The sequence below is a fragment of the Dermacentor silvarum genome, chromosome 1 (assembly GCF_013339745.2).
Source record: "Dermacentor silvarum isolate Dsil-2018 chromosome 1, BIME_Dsil_1.4, whole genome shotgun sequence".
Taxonomy (NCBI): domain Eukaryota; kingdom Metazoa; phylum Arthropoda; class Arachnida; order Ixodida; family Ixodidae; genus Dermacentor; species Dermacentor silvarum.
This window is the reverse complement of record NC_051154.1, coordinates 76,727,307-76,747,288: the sequence shown is the minus strand read 5'-3', so window position 1 is coordinate 76,747,288 and position 19,982 is coordinate 76,727,307. Positions and strand designations below refer to the sequence as shown.

Genomic DNA, 19,982 nt, shown 5'->3' with positions numbered 1-19,982 from the left:
CACTGTAGATCATTTCCTACTGACACATGTTAAGCTTCAAATATATAACTCATTGCTTGTACCCCATATGAATTATTGCAGTCTAGTTTGGGTAACCCTTACCCATACATAAGTAAAGAACATTTCTATGATACAAAAAAGACTATTTGCCATATTGCTGACTTCGCATACCTATCACCAAATGAAAATTATTATCCTGCACACAGCATCATTTAGTAAACAATATGTACGAGTACTGCACCTTAAAACTGTTTTATTATGCCCGCAGTGCAATGAAAGATTATATCTAAGGGGTGGAGTTTTCTGTTTTTATCTATAAATTCCGAAAACTACCTGCCGGTTCCAATTTTAGGAATTCGGTTTAAACCGATAAGTGCTGAATTTAGGAATTTATCGTGGCTCATCACATTGGCTCCACACAACGTGACCAGACCCTCCCAAATAGGGTATATGCTCGTGCTTAAGCCCCCTTATTCATGCTTGGCTGTGTGTGGGGGTTAGAGTGGGGTGTCTGGACTAGCAGGTTTTCTTTGGACTCGCTTGAACCCTGCCCAAACCTCGCCTAAATACTGGGGGCCTTGCCAACCTAGTCACGACAATGGAGATTGGATAAGAAAGCTTTGCGTGCGTACGAGTCCATTCCTCCCCACTCTTCCTGCATATCCTCGTCAGCACATATCTCAAAATGAACGCCTGTATCTAATGTTTATATATTTTTTTAACCACCCCTTATGTAATACCCCTCCAATGGGGTCTTTAAGGTAATAAAGTGAAGTGAAGTGAAGTGAAGCTTACGCGTCCAGCTGTGGAAGAGCGAAGGGAGTGTGGTAATGGGGTAAAAAGTGATGTCTTCCAAGCAGGAGCTGTCATAATTGCAAACCAACTTGTGCACAAAAACGGCGAGGACACAACCAGAAAGCCAATTTCAAGACATGAGCAATCTATCCATGTGGATAGAGTAGGATTACCAGAATTTGTGGGGACCCCATCTTTTTTGGTGCGTTAGTGCTAGGGAAGGAGTTCTTGAAATAGACATGCCACATGCCAAGCTCAAGCGCGTACGCCGATACACGACATGTACAGACCTGCATGCCCCTTCTAGGCTTAATTTTCTAAATTACTTTGCCTCACAGCCTTCATGACAAAAAGCTTTCTTGTTTGATTGTTTTCTTCCTAAAATAAAAATTGACAGTCACTTTAGCATACGCCAAAGAGGGTGAAGGTGAAGGCCTGCGCGCTCAAGAGACATTCATTAAATTACTTGACGTTCTCATTTGAATGCGTTGTTACTTATTATTTGCTTTTTCCGACCAAAGGTCGCGGGTCCGAGGCCTTAACTGATGATACCTTAACTAACTGTGCCTTAATTAACCCTTTAGCCGCCAACCCCGAGCTGTATTCGTCACACGAGCTTGTACCAATATCGCCAACGACGAGTCACACTCGTCCGGCCCGATTTTCCGCTTCTTCCGCCACCGATGACGTATCACGGTTGTCAATTGCATTGCTTGCAATTTCCAATATATGGTGGTAGTTGTCTATGAAAAACCACATTTTGTGCCTTTCGCGCGTGTTTTAAGCCTGGCTACAGTTATTTCATAAGGGCGCTTCGCAAGAAGAATGCCAGTGGTGGCGATGCTCCAAGAAAAAGAGGTGCTTCTTGGAGCAGTACAGAAAGCAGCGTTAGTGACGACATGGAATTTGTGTCAGACAGCGACTCGGACATTGTCTTTACCCTGGATATTGCTTCAGATGACAACGAGAGCAACGGCGATAACGACGACGATGACAGTGATGCACTGAGCAGTGCACGTGTGTGGCAGCGCGTGAACACCGATAACCCGCCACCTGCACCTCCGTGGTTTCCCTTCTCTTCAGTGCCAGGAATCTTACGTCAGCCCACTGGCGAGAATGACATTCTCGGCTGGTTTCATGTATTTTTTGACTGGGGCATCATTGACCTAATCGTCACGGAGATGAACCATTATACGGTAGCGTACTTTGCTGCTCGGTGTGCTAATTCTAAACAGAAATCAATGATGTAACATATATTTTCAGAATCAGAATTGCATGGAAAAAATTATGACTACTTAAAAAAAAATGGCGATTTTGGTATGTTTTTCGGAAGTTAAATTGGCGGTTAAAGGGTTAACCTCACACTAATTAACACCAAAGGTCGTGGGGTCGACTCCCACATAAGCTCGAGGGTTTGAATCCCACCGAAGATCATGGGTTCGAGTGCCTGAATGAACTCTATGTTAACACAATGACGATGGTGACCTGCGCACCATCAATATTGTTGCGTGAGCGTTGCTTGCTTGACCCACGCACTATCAGAATTTTTGCGCGAGCGTTGCTTGCTTATTCATAGAAAACGGCGATGACGGTGACCTGCACATCATCACAATTGTTGCATGAGCATTTGCATATAAGGAAGACACGATGCCTGGTCGGTGCAGTAAGTAAATTACTACACCGAGTCATCGTCATGTACGATTTCGCTTCGACGACACGGTTTTCGCTCAAAGACGTTGAAGGTTGACTGAACGGCGAAACATATAAGGCTTTCACTTTAATAAGTGTGAGCAGTTTTTCAAAGGGTCGAAAATGCAGGAAAGGCTGTAATGTAAAAACATAGGTGCCGATAAGTGCAGAATTTTATGCGAAAAATAAATGCAGATAAATGGCTGCCGAAGTTTTAAAGAATAGATGCTGAAAAATACAATCCCTAATTATATCTGCTCTACTGTATCACTGAAAGTTAGTGCTGCCACATGCACTTGTAACAATGCCACTTGGTACATTCCTCGCTTACGAATTAGCTATACCGTAAATTAGTCTTTCGTTCTTCTTTCTGGGGTTTTACGTGCCAAAACCAGTTCTGACTATGAAGCATGCAAATATGCACACAAACTCGCTACAGGTCTCATCAGCTTAAAGCACTTTGTTAGCACTTACTGCTTTTTTTATGTGTATATATTCATTATTATCAGCAATAAATGTATTTTGGCTTGACTGCTTCACTGCACTGCAATAATGTTTTTGGAATATAAATATGTCAATTTTTTCTGGTTTCACTACTATAAATCCTGAAGAATATATGTCCGCCTTGTACTTATATATGTACTATTGTGCCCAGTATGACTTGCAATGCATGAGTTGTGGCGGGAGTCATTTCCAAGTCAGGTTCACAACCTCTGCTCTCTTCAGAATAAAGAACAATCATGCCGACATCAGGTATTGTCATATGCTGCCTAATTTAAATAGGGTTAAACCGGATAACAAGTTCCCGAAAAACTTTGTTATAAAGAGGATTTCGTTATATGCAGGTTCGGCACGAAAATTCGAAAAAGAAACGCTTACCGTATTTACTCGATTCTAACGCGCCGTCGATTGAAACGCACACCCGTTTATTGAAACACGCACCCTGTTTATTGAAACGCGCACCCATTTTCCGTGACCAAAAGAGAGGAAAAAAAAATCCTTTACATATCTTGCGTTTCTTTGTCGAAGCACTCATCCTTGGAATGTCACACCAGGTACTGAATGCCTGGAAACGTGTTGTTTCGCACAAGTGCAAGGCGTCGGAATCGAAGAGCGAGCGACACGATGGCGTCGTAGAGTCGTATAGTGTCACCTAGAGTCAGGTTATTGCAGTGAAGCGCAGAGACTTGCGCAGTAACCAAAAAGTGGCGCTGCCAGCGCATTGAAAAAAAAAAAAAGTTTTTTTTTTTTTCCTTTGGACATTAACGGGAAAAGGAGAGTGCCGGCTTGGCGGGCTAGGCCAGCTGCAGCAAGCGATGGGATCAGGTTTGAATGAAGGGAGCGGGAAAGGTCACGCCCGCGGCGGCAAGATCGTCGGGTCGAGGGATGCAGGCCCGCCTCGCGCACGCTCGCTCGCTCTCGCCTCGCAGTCGCCGTGAATTCAAGCGCGCCAAGTGCACCCACCGTCGCTTGGTATTCCGTCGCGGCGGAGAAGGTGCTTCCGGTTGCTGCTCGCGCAAAAATTACAAAATTTGGGGCGAAATCTCTAGGTTGTCGGCGGGGAAAATTAGTTATTTCGAGGGGGTCTCCCGTTGCCACTTCGTTACGTAGAGGTCTCAAATACATGTGCTTCTATGGAGTAATGGCAGGGAATAGAAAAACTTCGTTATCAGGAATTCGTTATATGGAGGTTCGTTATAAGCAGGTTTAACTGTATAAAAAAAATATGTGCAAGAGAGTACACTTTCCTACTCCCATTTTAAAACTCTGTAACCTTGCCCTTACAAATGCCCACAGCTTCCTGGAGCTTAGAAAAGCTCACTTGCTCCACAGAAACCTGCTCATCTTTCATGACCTAACACCAACTCATTGGTTAGAAAGAGTCTGTCAATATGGTTTACAGTGTACTTAAAAGTAAGCTATCTTGTGATTGCCACCCACTTACCTTATCGACTGGATCCTCAAGATAAAGGATACCATTTTTCACAGCATTGCTGACATCAGTTTCTTGGCCACCTGTTCAAGTTGGTTTAATGTGTACAAATGAAATAAAAGCCCAGACACTTCTTGTACACGAGACTGAGAAAAGACAAAAAAGGGTACTATGAACTGCTGCCTACCTTCATCAACTCTGTTAACAATGACTTTGTCTTCTGTTCCTTCAGGAAGTTTTTTGTGCTACATCACAAAATAAGAAGGTAAAAGTGAAACTCCATGTCTATGAAACTGGCAAGCTAATCATTAAGCCTGCTTTGCTACTATCTTAACACCTATAAAATTCTTACCTTGATGATAATTTTCCACTTGAGCTGCTCAGGGGATGGCATTTTTACACCATCTCGTTCTACTGGCTGAGTCAGCAGCATCTCTGAAATTTAGAACATTTTAGATAACATATAAGTGGAATGATAACTGACAAAATAAAGTGTGTTGCTAGATCACAAGACTGAAAAAAGACAGCATGCATGCACACAACACTTGTACGTGCACACACTCAAACATGTGCATACACAAGTGCAGCATTTCTTGTCTTTGTGTTTTGCTGTTGTAGAGGCACACTTATGGCACAGAACCCTGACCAAAAGTAAATGTTACAAGAAAGGAAGCTTCACTCTCTAATAGCCATGTAATACCAAAAATAAACTATATGTTGTTCTATCTATATAATTAAAGCACGAGGCATCTCCAGCCTGAACCTACCAGTGATAGCCATGCACAATTTCTTCCGGGCAGTGTAGTAAACTAGTTACTGGACCACCACATAGCTTCTATACAACTACATCTATATCTCAATAACTTCTGAAGCACTTGAATGAAGTTAAAAAAGTGCAATTTTAGCAGCACTGGCAAAATTTCCTTGTTAAGGAGAAAGTAAGCAAAGACGAATACAGAAAATAAAAAGAAGAGGTACAAGAAGACGAAAGAGAGAGAGAAGGGGGGAGGGATGGCACACAAGGTTTATAACAACATTCTTCTTACCTCCAAACACCTCCTGAAACAAGTTGGCCATTTTTCTTTGTTGTGGTAACGTGCAGTGGTTCTCAATAGACAAAATTACTGGGTACCTAAAAGAAAAGAAATGATACATGTTGCAATACTTAGTGACACTTGCTTCATGAATTTCTGATAGACTGAATTTTAGAAGCCACTGCAATAACACCCTGATACAACAAACACAAACGCATGTATGCACAAACATGCATCTAACAAACCACCATTATTTTAAAGTTGCACTCATGTTTAGTATTAATATTGATACGGAACAGCCGCCACAGTGTGGCTGCACTGAGGAGGAGGAAGGCGACGTGTTCCCACTTGATATAGCGTCGCCATCTTGGCCTTCATTGGCTTCCGTGTAAATAAATTGTAAATAGCCTTCAGCATCGGCTACACGTAACATTATTTGGTAGGGGTGGACGTTCCCCGTACCTGCCATGGAGCTTCGCAGCGGTTGCAACGCCGCCAATGCTACTTACGTCATCATTTCCCCCACTTCACATCCTGGCGTTTTCACCGGAGTTGGCAGTCCTGATGTTGACGACTGGCTCCACTTGTATGAACGTGTCAGCACTAGTCACAGGTGGGATCCGACTATAATGCTCGCCAACGTTTTTTTCTACCTCGACGGTGCTTCAGGGCATGGTTCCAGACTCACGAAAAGGAGACCATGAGCTGGGATCTCTTCAAAGAGAAGCTCCACAACCTTTTTGTTAATCCTTTTGGTCACCAACTCAATGCAAAGAAGGCCCTTGCCACATGCGTACAGACGTCGACAGAGTCCTACGTCTCATACATTCTCGATGTCTTGGCCGTTCGTAGCAAGGCCAACCTGAACATGTTGGAGGACGAGAAGGTTAGTCAAGTCCTCAAAGGCATTGCTGACGACGCCTTCAATCTACTGGTGTTTAACAACGTACCAACATCGATACGATCCTCAAGGAATGCCGCCGTCTCGAGCATGCTAAAAGCCACCGGGTATCCCAACATATCACGCGCCTTCCCAACACAGCTGCTACATCATCTTGTGACGACCTCTTCCACCAGCCCTCACGATGTGACACCTTAACCCGCATCATTCATCATGACGTTGAAGCAGCACAACCGGCACCCACTTCGTTCCCGTCAACTGAACCTTCTCCAGTGATGATCTCCTTGGTACAGGCCATAGTCTGTCAAGAATTGTCCAATGTCGGCCTTCACTCCATTCGTCCCATGCACTCTGAACCTCTTTCTTCACCCCTGTTCCAACCCCGCTCCTCTTATGGACAGCACAACCCGCCCGAATGGCACACCATGGACAACAAGCCGATATGCTTTAACTGCCGACGCATCGGGCATATCGCTCGCCATTGCCGCAGCCGCTGGACATCTCCGACACGCTATTCTTCCGACTACCATCTGCGTCCCTCTAGTTCGCCTTTTCATTCGCACCTTCTGTGCCCAACCCTTCACCTAACCCTGCGACACCTTTGACAAGACCCCGCTACTCCCGCTCACCTTCTCCCTCCAGCCGTCAATCTCGTTCGCCTCCGTCACGGCGCGCTCCTTCTTCGACCTATTCGCAGCTCCCCCGAGTGGAAAACTAGACAGTGCAGCTTTTGTAGGTGGAGCTGCATTGACCAGAATGGTACAAAATCCTCGCTTCACCTTACCCACAAACCAGAATCTTTTGGACGTTCTTGTGGACAATGTTTCTGTGTGCGCGCTGATTGAAACGGGGCGCATGTGCCCATAATGAGTGCTGCTCTTCGCCGTCGGCTCAAGAAAGTTCTGATGCCTGCCCCAAGCCGAGCCATACGAGTCGCCGACGGAGGGACTGTTGCTATTGTTCGCATGTGCTCTGCCAGACTCACCATCGCTGAGTCGCGGTGCTTTGCATCAATTACTAACTGACCGTGGTCGTAGCTTTCACTCGGCAGTTGTTGAGGACATCCTCCGCTCCTGCTCGACAAAGCACAAATTCAGCACGTCATACCACCCACTGACCAACGGCCTCACGGAGCGCCTCAACCGGACCGGACCATCACTGACATGCTTTCAGAGTACGTTGCAGCCGACCACCACGACTGGGATCTTCATTTACCACATGTGACGTTCGCGTATAATTCATCGCGTCACGACTCCGCCGGCTATTCTCCTTTCTGTCTCCTATATGGCCGAGAACCCACATTGCCCTTGCAGTGCAGGCTGCCCTCCCCTGCACGTTCCGCACTGAATATGCCCGCGACGCAATCGCATGTGCCGACCACGCGCGGCAGCTCGCCTGCACCCGTCAAGAGGCCTCACAGGAGCATCAGAGATGCCTATATGATTGCCACCATCGTGATGTGCACTTTTCTCCGGGTTCTCTGGTGCTTCTCTGGTCACCCATCCACCATGTGGGCCTATCCGAAAAGCTGCTTTCTGTTACACTGGTCTATACCGTCTGGTGCGACAATGACCGATGTCACACATAAAATCATCCCCGCTGACCCCTCAGTGTCGTCGTCAGCTGCAAGTGACATCGTTCACGTAGCGAGACTAAAGCCATATCACACAGCTTTCACCTCGGATATGTAGCTTAAGCACCGGAATGAGGCTTCTACTGCCGGGGGTGATGATACAGAACAGCCGCCACAGTGTGGCTGCACTGAATAAGAGGAAGACTACGTGTTCCCACTTGATATAGCGTCGCCATCTTGGTCTCCGTTGGCTTCCGTGTAAATAAATTGTAAATAGCCTTCGGCATCAGCTACATGTAACATTATTCTCAACTACTTTTACTGCAACCATTGCATGAAGCTCAATTTACACACACACACAACATGAAAGAAGCAACATGCCTTTTGAGCACTGCTTTCGTACAAATAAAGCGTTCATAAATTGCACAGAGATTACTAAAGAGCCCCATTTATGCGTTTTATACATGAACATTTTTTAGTGCAAAAAGAGGAAGAAAGAGAAGGGGGACCATGCTGACCATACCTGTCAAGCATGCAGATAATAGCAGCTTTAACAATATATTTGTTGCGCACTATACAGTGACCTGCACATTTATTCTGATGACTTGAAAAAAGTTTGCATTTACCACTGCCTCACTCAAATGTCACAACAAGATCACATTTCTTGGTCTGCATTGATCAATAAAACATCTGACCACTATGACTGCCTGGTTCGTCAAGGGGGGGGGGGGGGGGGGGGGGGGGAGGAAACTATCATCATTACCGTCCTTGCTGACCAGGAAGTTAGCTACTTCAGACAGGTGAACTGGTTTTGCAGCCTGGTGGCAACTTAAAGTCAAGACTAACCAGGCAAGTAAATGTGCCAAGTACTTGATTGAATGATACGACTAAAATACCTGACCTTATGGCAAGGTTTAAAAAAAAAAAAAAAAGTAGCGGTAAGTGCAAAACTTTTTAAAGTTGTTCGTATAATATAAAATCAGGTGGCCACTGTATCTCCCTGAATTACCAGAAAGTCACAGCTTAGAGCACCATTATTTTCTCTCACACAAACACACAACACATGCGTGCCCACACACGCACATGAACACACAGGGTGTTTCATTAACTTCTCCCAAACCTTAAACAAACCAGGTGTTCGCTATGCAAATGCAGCTAACATGGTATTGTTCACTGCCCTTTAGACTTTAGAGGAACGCAAAGTATTTATTACTCTGAGCTTATGTCATTTATTAACAAAAAATAATGGACAAATCTTAACTTATTTGATTTAAATGCAAAATCTATATAAAAAATCATATAATCAAATCCATATAATTTCCTTCCATGAAGATAGATGGTGTGGTTTTATTTTATTTTTTCCAGGCTCAATAGAAAGCCCAGAAGATCTGAGGCGCTCGCATGCACCAACCATCAGTGCCCTCAAACATGCTTCAAACGAGTGATCAATGCTGCAGGTAGATAGAATGCATGAATAGGCCATAAACAATGGAGATGGATCGAGGAGAATGGTCTTGGCTTTTGCTTTCCCCAAGATATCTTGTCTGCAGAAGTGACGGAGCAAATAAAGCCATTGACAATATAGCGATAAATAGCCCACAATTTTTTAAGCCATGTCAGTGTCTTTTATGTTAATTCTTTCTTCTTTCTGGGGTTTTACATGCCAAAACCAGTTCTGATTATGAGGCATGACGTAGTGGAGGGCTCCGGATTAATTTTGACCACCTGGGGTTCTTTAACGTGCACTACAACGCAAGCACACAGGCGTTTTTACATTTCGCCTCCATTGAAATGTGGCCGCCACGGCCGGGATTCGATCCCGCGATCACGTGCTCAGCAGCGCAATGCCTTAGCTGACTGAGCCACCCCGGCAGGTCTTTCATGTTAATAGACTGCATAAAGGTGGGTGGCAATGCACCTGAAACAATGGTCATGGCCCTCGCCTCTCAACTATAATTTTCGCTTGCGTCCTAATAATAAGTTTGGCCTGTGCACAACACAAATAATTCAATACCCACGAAATGGTACAAATGTAGTGACACGCAAGTGCTTAGTCATGGAGTATGTTTTTATATCTCGCACACTTTCTTTGGAGCGCCATAACAATGAAAAACACAGCACCTACCTTTGTGGAAAGAAATCACTTGGATATTTCTCAATCAGCTCTACAACTTCTCCACTGAAGGTTTTCTGTTTAGATGAATACCTTAGAAGTTGATTAATTCAGATTCTGGAACACCAGCACTTAGATGAAGCATGAGGAACAGAAGGAGACACACACAAACATAGTGCTATGGGTGTGTCCCTTCTTTTCCTTGTGCTTCATCGAAGTGCTGGTATTCCAAAATATGAAACACTGTAGAACATCATTGATATGTCCTTGTTTGTAATGTTTTCCCAGCTCTTTGATACACCAGTCCAGTTTAGTTCCCATAGGGTCATGTGTATTCACACTTTTCTGTTTGTTACGTTTTCCCTTCCCGGCTCTTACGTCCAGAAACTGGGACAGCGCACCACTGACGTGGCATCATCTGCTGCTGGTGTATACATTCATCGCTGCATGTCACCACTGAAAACAGTGACTTCACAGCACCTGCCATGCAGTGCAGAAGGATTGCCATCGCTGTGTTGAGATAGTTGCCGATTTTCACTCTCAACATGGCTCCTAGCATTGAAAGCAACGATGAGGTGTACAAAGGCACAAGCGGTCACCTCACACCTACATTCACAGATGCTTTTGTGGCTTGTGACATGCCTTGCGCAATTGCTTCAATACACGGTTGGGTAGAAACTAAAGAAGGGCTGCGAGTGCTCAAACAGAGGCTGTTAATATCTAAGATTTGATCCAAGCATCAGGTGGAAGTCACAAGATTCATTTAGTCTTATTCATGGCTACTGCCGCTCCTAAAAGTGTAGCGATCTAACCGGCAGGCAGCGACAGCGAGATTTACTTATAGGGTTTTAAATAGCTTACCGACTTTTTTATTGAACTTAAGTTTTGAGTGAGAGTAGTTTTCTGTGCATTCTTTTTCCATGGTCACCTCAGAAATGTGTCAACAGGGTTCTACTGCATGGCACACAAGCTGGCCTAAGTTTCTACCCAATCGGTTAATAAATTTTTGTTAATTATTCACTTAAACTTGTAATAAAAAAATATTGAGTTACTCAAGAGGACAGGGGACAATACTGAGTTGGTTGCATTAGTGCAGCACAAACATGATTTTTTAAAGGCTTAGAACAAGTTTGCTGAAACACCCTGTGTGTGTGTGTGTGCATATGTGTGTGCGTGTGCCTGCTATATTAATGTGCTCATGCAACTTCAGCTTCATGAGCACATTCAGGTGTAGCAATACTAGCAGTGCACTGTTCACTTAGAAAGGAAACAAGTCAAACTTACTCAGATGCAACAAATGCATGGTCTTTGATTGTCTTGATGACATCAATGAACCTGATTTTTGTTGTCAAGGTGTGGCCATGATACACATAGGGCATGCCGTCTGGTCCGTCCCAGCAGTCCACTACAGAATACACATTGTGTCAGAACTTAAAACCTCCAGATACTTTCATTAAAAGGTCAAAATTATATAGACAGTTCTTTTTTTTTTAAACAGACCTTGCTATAAAACTAGAACTTTTAGATCTCAGTAACATGATTTAAAATTACAAGCTGACTTGCACAAGGGAGATTTGCCTTCAAAAATCACTCGATTGTGATTCATAGTTTTGGTTGCTCTTAAAGCCCTTAACCTTCCAAATTACTTTAGAGCAAAACGTTCCCAAAATACCGATTTTTAAAAAATGCTCGGTGGATCGGTACACTAAATAAATGCCAGAAATACATTCAGAGCGATGTATTTATTTGGAGAACCCACATAAAATTTACTTAGGTGTGGAAGAAAGTTGGATTCACTGCATTGTTAGAAGTGGTTTCTCGAGCACCCATGAACTAGAAAAAAATTAACATCACAAACATGATTTCCATGCCCTCTGAGTGCTGTAATGTACCCGACTGGCACCTGAGATTACAATCAGTGATACAGGAAGGTGTCACTTAGTGTGGTACACTTCTGTGCTTTTCTATTTTTATGTGGCAAACAAGAGCAAAATGCTTGTTTGTTTGTTTCTTGTACTTTTTCAGATTTTGCAATTCTTTACTCTGGTTTGGACATTAACATAAGGTTCTATAAAGTTCTTAGAATTTCTTCTTAATTGTTGTTTTTTTCCTCAAACACGTTGACAATGCTGGGTGCTTCAATTTTGTATGAAGTCTGAACAAAAGGATCACATATGCATATCAGAGTTAATACAAACAGATGCTCTGCATTCTGCACACTCTGAACTGTTAAGTGTCCAAACCTTCATCATGACAACAATTCCAAGTATGCACAAGGGCATGCACAAAACCTGAAAACAAAGCAATATTGCAAAAATAAGAAAAGCGCACTTGATTGTTGTTTCCTGATGGCAAGGTGACATCAAGAAACACAGTCACTTTTGGCTGTTTCTTAGTTAGCTTTCTTATTTACCTTAAACAAATGCCTATGAATTTTTGGACATGGCACCACTGAGGGGCAGCTGACCGTGCTCATGCCACTCTCATGTTTGAGAAGTACTAAGCCCACCCATCCTCAGTAGATGCAGTGTCATTGCCCTCCGACATTAGAACATCAAGATCGGCACGCTCAGCAGCTTTTGATAACAACAGCGACACCATTTTGGCCACATTCAAGTGGAAGGCTGCACTTCTTCAGCAGCGTGACAACATGCTCCAAAGTGTGAGTGCAGATGCCTGCTGTGACACACAATAGCTGAGTGGCTAATGTATTATGAATATGGCAACCTCAAAGGAATTCAGAGAGTGCTGGAGAAGCTGAGAGTAGTATATGTTACACACGGAACAAGCCATCTCAAGAAGAGCACAAGCTAGTGCTTGTCACGGATGATAGCCAGTGCACACAACTCAAAAATCACAGAAAATAAAATTTTCTTTGAAGCTGTCCATATACGCAATAAGAATGAGATGGCACAATTATCAGTCTTTGAAGTAAATTTTCTCAGTTTACATTTTGCAGTTTCTCAGGTTAGTGTCAGCAAAAACTATCATTTTTAAGTTAGATGGAAAGACTTGAATCTAGGGCATTTTTATGGCGTTATGTTTTATGCAGAATGCTACTTTGGACTCCGATTCTTAAATTTTACCTCCCTTACTGCAAAAAAAAAAAAAAAAAAAAAAAAAAAAAAACTAATTCTGCCAGCAATATGGACGGGTAGTGTAGTGATGTCATAGTATACAGGGTGTTTCAGCGAACACTTTAAAAAATTCTTAAAGGTTGCCTATGGTAGATAGCACAATTCTAGTTCATGAGCTGGTGTACTCGAAGAGGCAGACATTACTTGCACAAGAAATTGAAATGCACAATCGAATAATTAACAAAAATTTACTAATTAAGTTTTAACTAATTAACTAATGGCCCATATTGCAATTTACAAATTGTAGCCATGGAGTTCGCAAGGCGGATCCACTTGGAACGAATTCTCGGGATGACATCAGTTTCGAGATATTAATTCTCAAACTTTGCGGAGAAATGCATTGGCGTTCCAGTTAGTTTCTTAACAAAACATCGCTTTATGCATTGAAGCACAAAATTAACTGTAACGCCAATGCATTTCTCCGTAAAGTTCGGTGATTAATATCTCAAAACTGGTGTCATCCCAAGAATTAATTCCAAGTGGATTCGCCTTGCGAACTCCACAACTACAATTTGTAAATTGTAATATGGGCCATCAGGTAATTAGTTAAAAGCTTAATTTGTGAATTTTTGTTGATTAGTCGAATATGCATTTCAATTTTTTGTGCAAGTAATGTCCGCCTCTTCGAGTAGACCAGCTCATTAACTAGAATTGGGCTATCTGCCACAGGCAACTTTAAATAAAATTTGAAAGTGTTCGCTGAAACACCCTGTATATAAATATATATACAGTCTTTTTTTTTTTTTCTATGAAGTGCTCAAATAATTGGCTACACAGTAGCATAGCTTGTGCCTTCCTAATATTATATAATACATAAAAATTCTGAACTAACTACAGCAACAACTCCTTGAAAAATTATACCAGAATAAAATTTGGCACAGAGCTTTAGGTTATTGCTCTACAGCTACGCATGTCTTCAATTTTTCGTTTAATGTAAAAGTTATTTAAAATTTTATTTTCTTGGGTAATAGACTTTTAGTATTGCGGAAAATGCTTGCGTTAGCGTTAGCGTGTTACGCACGCTAAATCTTTGCGGAACGCTGTTAGATAGAGTTTTAGTATAGCGTAAGACAACGATGCGCCGCTAAGCGCAAAACCATCTAGCTGCGAGTACTCAAAGCAGCAAACTGAGCAGCTCGACAACCAAACTAGCCGTGTGGATCCACACCAAGCCTTGAAACGAGCCTGCATGTCAAGCGCTCGGGCCGAGGGTGCCACCATGTTTGCAATGCTAAAAACTTAGCGAGCGTTTAGCGTCTCCACTATATTTGAAAAATAGCGGACGCACGCTACCCGCAAAACTGAAATAGCGTTCTGAGCATGCGCAGTCTGACCCCGCTATTTTATTGCGTTTAGCGTGGTGCCATTTCCGCAATACTAAAACTGTCTAATGTCTCTCTGGACAACGGCTTAATAGCTAAACTGACCAAAAATGTTTTCTGATGTTCTACATATGCACTAGGACTTTATTCAAACTTTCCAACACAGACGTCGGAAGACACCTGCTACCTTTACGAGAACACCTAGCTCTTAATATGTATAAACATACTTTTGAGCTTTAAATATGTATTTGTATGACATATTCCACTGCTTGCACCAATTTATACTTAACTAAATCGAAAAAATTGATGGGCTTTGCTACAACAACCAACATAGATTTTCTCTGGAAGACAGTGAACCAAACTTTCTGCCATTCTTAGCCCCATGCAATTTTGCAATGTCTGATATGAATCTCACTCAGAATAAGAGCTGAGAGCCCATTACACTTTAAAAAAAAAAAAAAACATAGTGCAGATGTAGGAGAGCCTTTTTAAAATAAAAAAACAGCATGAATAGTTCTATTACTCACACTCAATGCAGCGGCAACTCATTGCAAGGCACCTCGCATAAGCTTCAACAGAAGACTCACTCTTCACTTGGTCTCCCGTAAGGTACCTGGTAAGAAAGGTTCAGCAGATACAATTAATTCACAGCAATGAACTTGTGCATGCAAAAAAAAAAAAAAAAGCAATTGCACAAAAGAAACATAAATCTTACGTGTTGTGTGAAGATGCTACCCAATAGTGGGTCAGTGGTCGTGTCATGTCTTGATTGACTTTGTTGTGCTGGCTGTCCCACAACTCATTCTGCTTGGAAAATAAATAATCTAGGAACTGGAATAATAAAAAGAAACTCGCATCATTAATTTTTAAGACTTGCATTTGTGGCTCTGTGAGCTGTGGCTCCAGTGCAATTTCCAAAGAAAAACTGTTGCATCCCAGAATAAGTCAACATGAAATTTTTTTCCCTTTTAACAACTAGAAAAGCACTTCCATGGCCATTTTCCACAGAAGTGAAAGGGCAGAGTTTCCAGTTTGGCAGCTGTCGAGGAATTAATTCTGATTAATTTTAAACAAAATAGAAATTTTAAAACTGCTAATTTTAAGTGTATTATCTACAGCTCATGAAAATTTTTTGAGCTTTTGCGCAAAGCATTGAACAAACCTCGGGCACAGTGAAATACGGCTCCTGGGCATCCCGCAGAGGGTCCTGCAGATAGTCACGCATAAACTTGCTCACTGCCCTTTCATCCTCGAACATTGTGTCCTGAGGAAGAAAAATAATGCAAAAACCCCCTTTAGTGACTGCACTGCAATGCACAGGAAGATTAAAGCTCTAAAAATAAGGCTAAAGCACATGGTCATGCTCTTGCATAGCACCTTATCATACCACTTATTGGACACTGCCACCCAGCCCCTTAGTCATGCGTCATATTCTCAATTGATCACTTTTGTTGATATCACTTTCACTGTCCATTAATAGTTTCAGTCAGTGGAAGCAGGTGTGACAAAAGGAATGGAACTACTCCCATCTGCAGTATATTTTCACATCACATAGTTCCCAAGTGTATGTCGCTCTAGCGAGGTGTCACAGTGAAAGTAAGGTCACGCAAATAAGCAACTGTCTCTAGAAGGAAGGATCTACACTACAACCCCTGGCCTTAAAATTCTGCTAGGTACTTTTCCAAATCATTAAATCAAATGAAACAGAAAGTGCATGGCACACCATTTTGTTAAAGTGAGGTTCCTGTGCTTTAAAGGTGCAAATATTTTTACAAGCTACCATAACAGTTCTGTTGCCTAGAATGCTTAAAGAAGCATGCTTAAAATTTCATTCAAATTTCAGTAATAATTACATCTTTGAAATGCTAGCAGAATTTTGTACAGTTGTTACTCTTTCAGCATGCAAAGCTCTCTCTCTCTCTTTACTTATTTATTATTATTATTTTCTTTTTTTATGTTTGTCAGTCATGGGAGTCTATCCCAAACACAGCCAGATTTAGTCACTGCAGCATCAGATTCAGTTGTCACTGTCAGCTCACATAAGCTCGCATCTATTCACAATTGTGTGTTTCTGTATGTCCTCATGAGCACAAATGAAATGCAAGTCATGTGGCTGTCAGCTATGTGCTGGTCTGGCAATTATACCATAAAAATACATTTCGCATAGTGCTTGCATGTTGGCCTTATTCCCAAATGCTGCCCAAGTGCACATGCTATATGCGACGGCTTTGCTAAACTGAAATAGCAAAACAATATTATATTGCTAAAAATCAAGAAGCGCATTGAATTGAAAAGGGAGCAGAAGGGATGCATATCAATCAGAGCATTCACAGAAGCTAGAAACTCTATCCCTGACACCCTAGTTTGGAAACCCCTGGTATTATTCAATAAATGATGAACACTTCTGTAATTGACACAAGAGCTTCTCACACTCATCTGGCTTTCAACCTCATGAAACATGTCAGATCTTCAAGCAAAAGCAATTTACAGCACATTTCCTAAGATGCGGTACTGCTCCTGTTTTTTTTTCTTTTCCAAGCCTTGCATAGTTAACACAACAGTCATACTAAGAGCACAAATTATTTTTTAAGAATTTTCTTCTGTACAGAGAGTACAAAAATGGTGCTCTGCAAAAAAAAAAAAAAAAAAAAAAGTTCTGGTTATATAGTAAAACTTGCTATTTTTTACGCAGAGAGTATGTTTGGGCTTGTTGGCTTGCTGAACACAAATATGCTGCTCTGCATGGTACAGATGAAGACATGAAGTGCTAAGTATAGAGGTCAACACACTTCTCTAGAAAGCACGAACCACATTCTCGGGACTGCACTGGCGATATCTGAAGACGACATGTGGCACAAAATCGGCTGTACGTGAGGTTGCGTGACTAATTTACAATTTCCATTGATATCTCTCGACCTGGTGGTCGGCTTAAGCTTTGGTGGCTGTTTTGGTCCTCAGGAGTATGTTCTAGACAAGTGTAGTTGACCTCTCTACAACCTACCAACTCCATGCTCTCTCTCACATGCACACACACACGAAATTCAAATCATATGGCTCAAAAAAGGAAAAATTAAAGAGCAAAATAACAGGTGATAAGTGTGAGAGGGGGTAGAAAACATTGAAGCCCTACGAATTCACAAGCTCATTTCTGTACAACTGCACTAGAAAGTATGGCCATTTCTTCATTACTTTATCGCTCGCAATAAATTTCAAAAATTGCTCTTTTTTGTTTTGACTATGGAACTAAGCAAAGGCATGTTCTTGTTAAACAGTACCACGCAACCAATTCTTTTACAAGGGTCAGCAAGATTGCCAGACTTGGTCAAAACATCTTCGAGTAATGGCTGAGAGTAACATTGAAATACCTTCAAAAAAGGCTTTAATCAGCTGCCCCCCCCTATATCAAGGACTCTTTCACAATAACTGCAAATGTGTAGAGTTTTTAAGAACCTTAATCTCTGTGTGCTGTTTTTCAGTGAACAAAAGGGACATGTGCCACAACATTACACAGTGTGAAGTCCTGCTTGTTGTCAAGGGGTCTATTGATGTACACCCGGCGACAAAATAAGCCGGGACATGAAGTCTGAGAAAAAGCTGAATATCTTCGTAGCCTGTAACAGTAGCCAGTAAAACTGTATACGACAATATTGTTAGCATATTCTAGTCGAAGCCCGAAATGCAAATACCAGGCTACATTGTGAGGCTGCGGATATATTCAGCTTTTTCTCAGACTTCATGTCCCGGCTTATTTTGTCGCCGGGTGTACAAGAAATTTAACATGGCTAGTTTTTATTTACCTTCTGGTCCTGAATGAGAAACTTTTGGAAAGCCTTCACAGTGACCTTCCCATTTTCATCAGCATATGGTTTGAAGAAATCAGTGAACAGCTGACAAAAGAAGAAAGTGTCAGGAACATAGAAGAATGCTTCAACAATGTTATCACTATCTGGCAACAATAGTAGAAAAGTACTTAGAAATTAACATCACACCAAAGGGGCACACAAAAAGGTACAATGCAATTATTGACTATCAAACCATTCTGCAAGAATCTAGTACACATTTTCCACTCATTCCTGTCAAGCACTACTTCGCAAATTTTAGCATCACAAAGAAAGTCAGTTCTTCATGACAACCACTTCAAAAAATATCCGCTTACACAATTCTGCTGCACTGCTGGGCTCTTTAGAGGCAGTCTGGAAGTATGTGATACTACTTAAACATGCTGTGGAATGGAAGCTGAGGTTTATACAGTGTATCTTGCAGTAGTAGAGTGCCAGTTGTCAACATATTTTTGCTTTTTGATTTGTCAAATGGTGCAATATTTGCTAGGCCTGTTGCCGAGATAAGTGTGGCCAATCATCTAGCCTACTTTCACAATGGAAATTTGTCAGAATGCATGTCATTTTATTGGGTTATGCCCAGATGTCCCGAACAAGCTGTGTAATCACATTCCAAAAGTACCACATCACTGCACTTGCAGTACTCTTATTGTTGGTTGCCTATAAATGGCGCATTTTTACACTTCAAGGAGTGAAAAGGGCAAAACAGAGCTCTCTCTTATTTCACTGGTTTGTGAATGAAGGTGAGTTTCAACTTGTCAAAGTTCCTGCGTGTCTTCCCTATTATGTATGCAGCAGAAAGGTCACCATAATCAAACACATATTCATGCTTTGATGCCAGGTGAAAGCACCTTACACCACATGAAAACTGCACTGTGCTCCTTTCAGGACAAGCAATTAAAACATAGTAAACTTAAGTCGTAGGCTCTCAAAAGGTACAATAACAATAGTCCGACAAAAGAATAAATGAAAATCAAGTAATTCAGTGGGCACTTAGTTGCTTGGCTTGACCAACACGACATTAGAATATCTCATAAATGCCTTGGCAGACATAGCATCCCACTGCAAAGGGCTTACTAAAGCTTTATTTCAATCGCACAAAAATAGAGTACTTCAATATATGCACAAATGACCAATACACCTATCACAGTTTTCATGCATTTTCATTCAGTTTCAAAAATATTTAGCATTCACATGCCTTTAAGTTCAACTAACAAATATGTCTCCAGATACAGGGCTAAAATCACAATTTTCACCAGACGCATGCATTTTCCGATTTTGTTTGTATAGGATTTCTAAGCATGTAAAGACGCTCCTCGCCAAGTTTAGTTCTTATCTGTGCCATAGAATAAAAAGAAAATGAAGTTTTTTCACCTAGCAGTTGCATGTGTTCTGGCATGTTTTGAGACCTTTGAATCAATTCTTCTCAGTTTTCACTTGAACAATTTGCACTTTTAGGAAAACTATCATTTAGAAACTACAAAAGCAAGAACTGTAAGACTGTTTCTAGGCGTAAAATTTGTGAGGAACAAACTATGGATATCGAATTTCTAAATTGCTTCTATCGATAAATAAGTATAGATTTCTAGATCACAGTAACAGAAAAAAAAAAAACTTAGTTTTCAAGTGATGCAGTTCCTACAGAA

The 19,982-nt window shown here is 41.8% G+C and overlaps 1 protein-coding gene across 1 annotated transcript in view; it reads right to left on the bottom strand.

Annotated features, from left to right (window-relative positions):
- The window catches only part of LOC119466610 (1-phosphatidylinositol 4,5-bisphosphate phosphodiesterase gamma-1-like), a 76,795-nt gene that overhangs the window by 39,755 nt on the left and 17,058 nt on the right, over positions 1–19,982 (bottom strand). Inside the window, 9 exon segments of the mRNA XM_037727132.2 lie at positions 4,430–4,500; positions 4,605–4,662; positions 4,770–4,852; positions 5,464–5,549; positions 11,323–11,443; positions 15,025–15,110; positions 15,213–15,328; positions 15,660–15,761; positions 18,295–18,384. Coding sequence (XP_037583060.2) covers positions 4,430–4,500; positions 4,605–4,662; positions 4,770–4,852; positions 5,464–5,549; positions 11,323–11,443; positions 15,025–15,110; positions 15,213–15,328; positions 15,660–15,761; positions 18,295–18,384 — 813 coding nt within the window.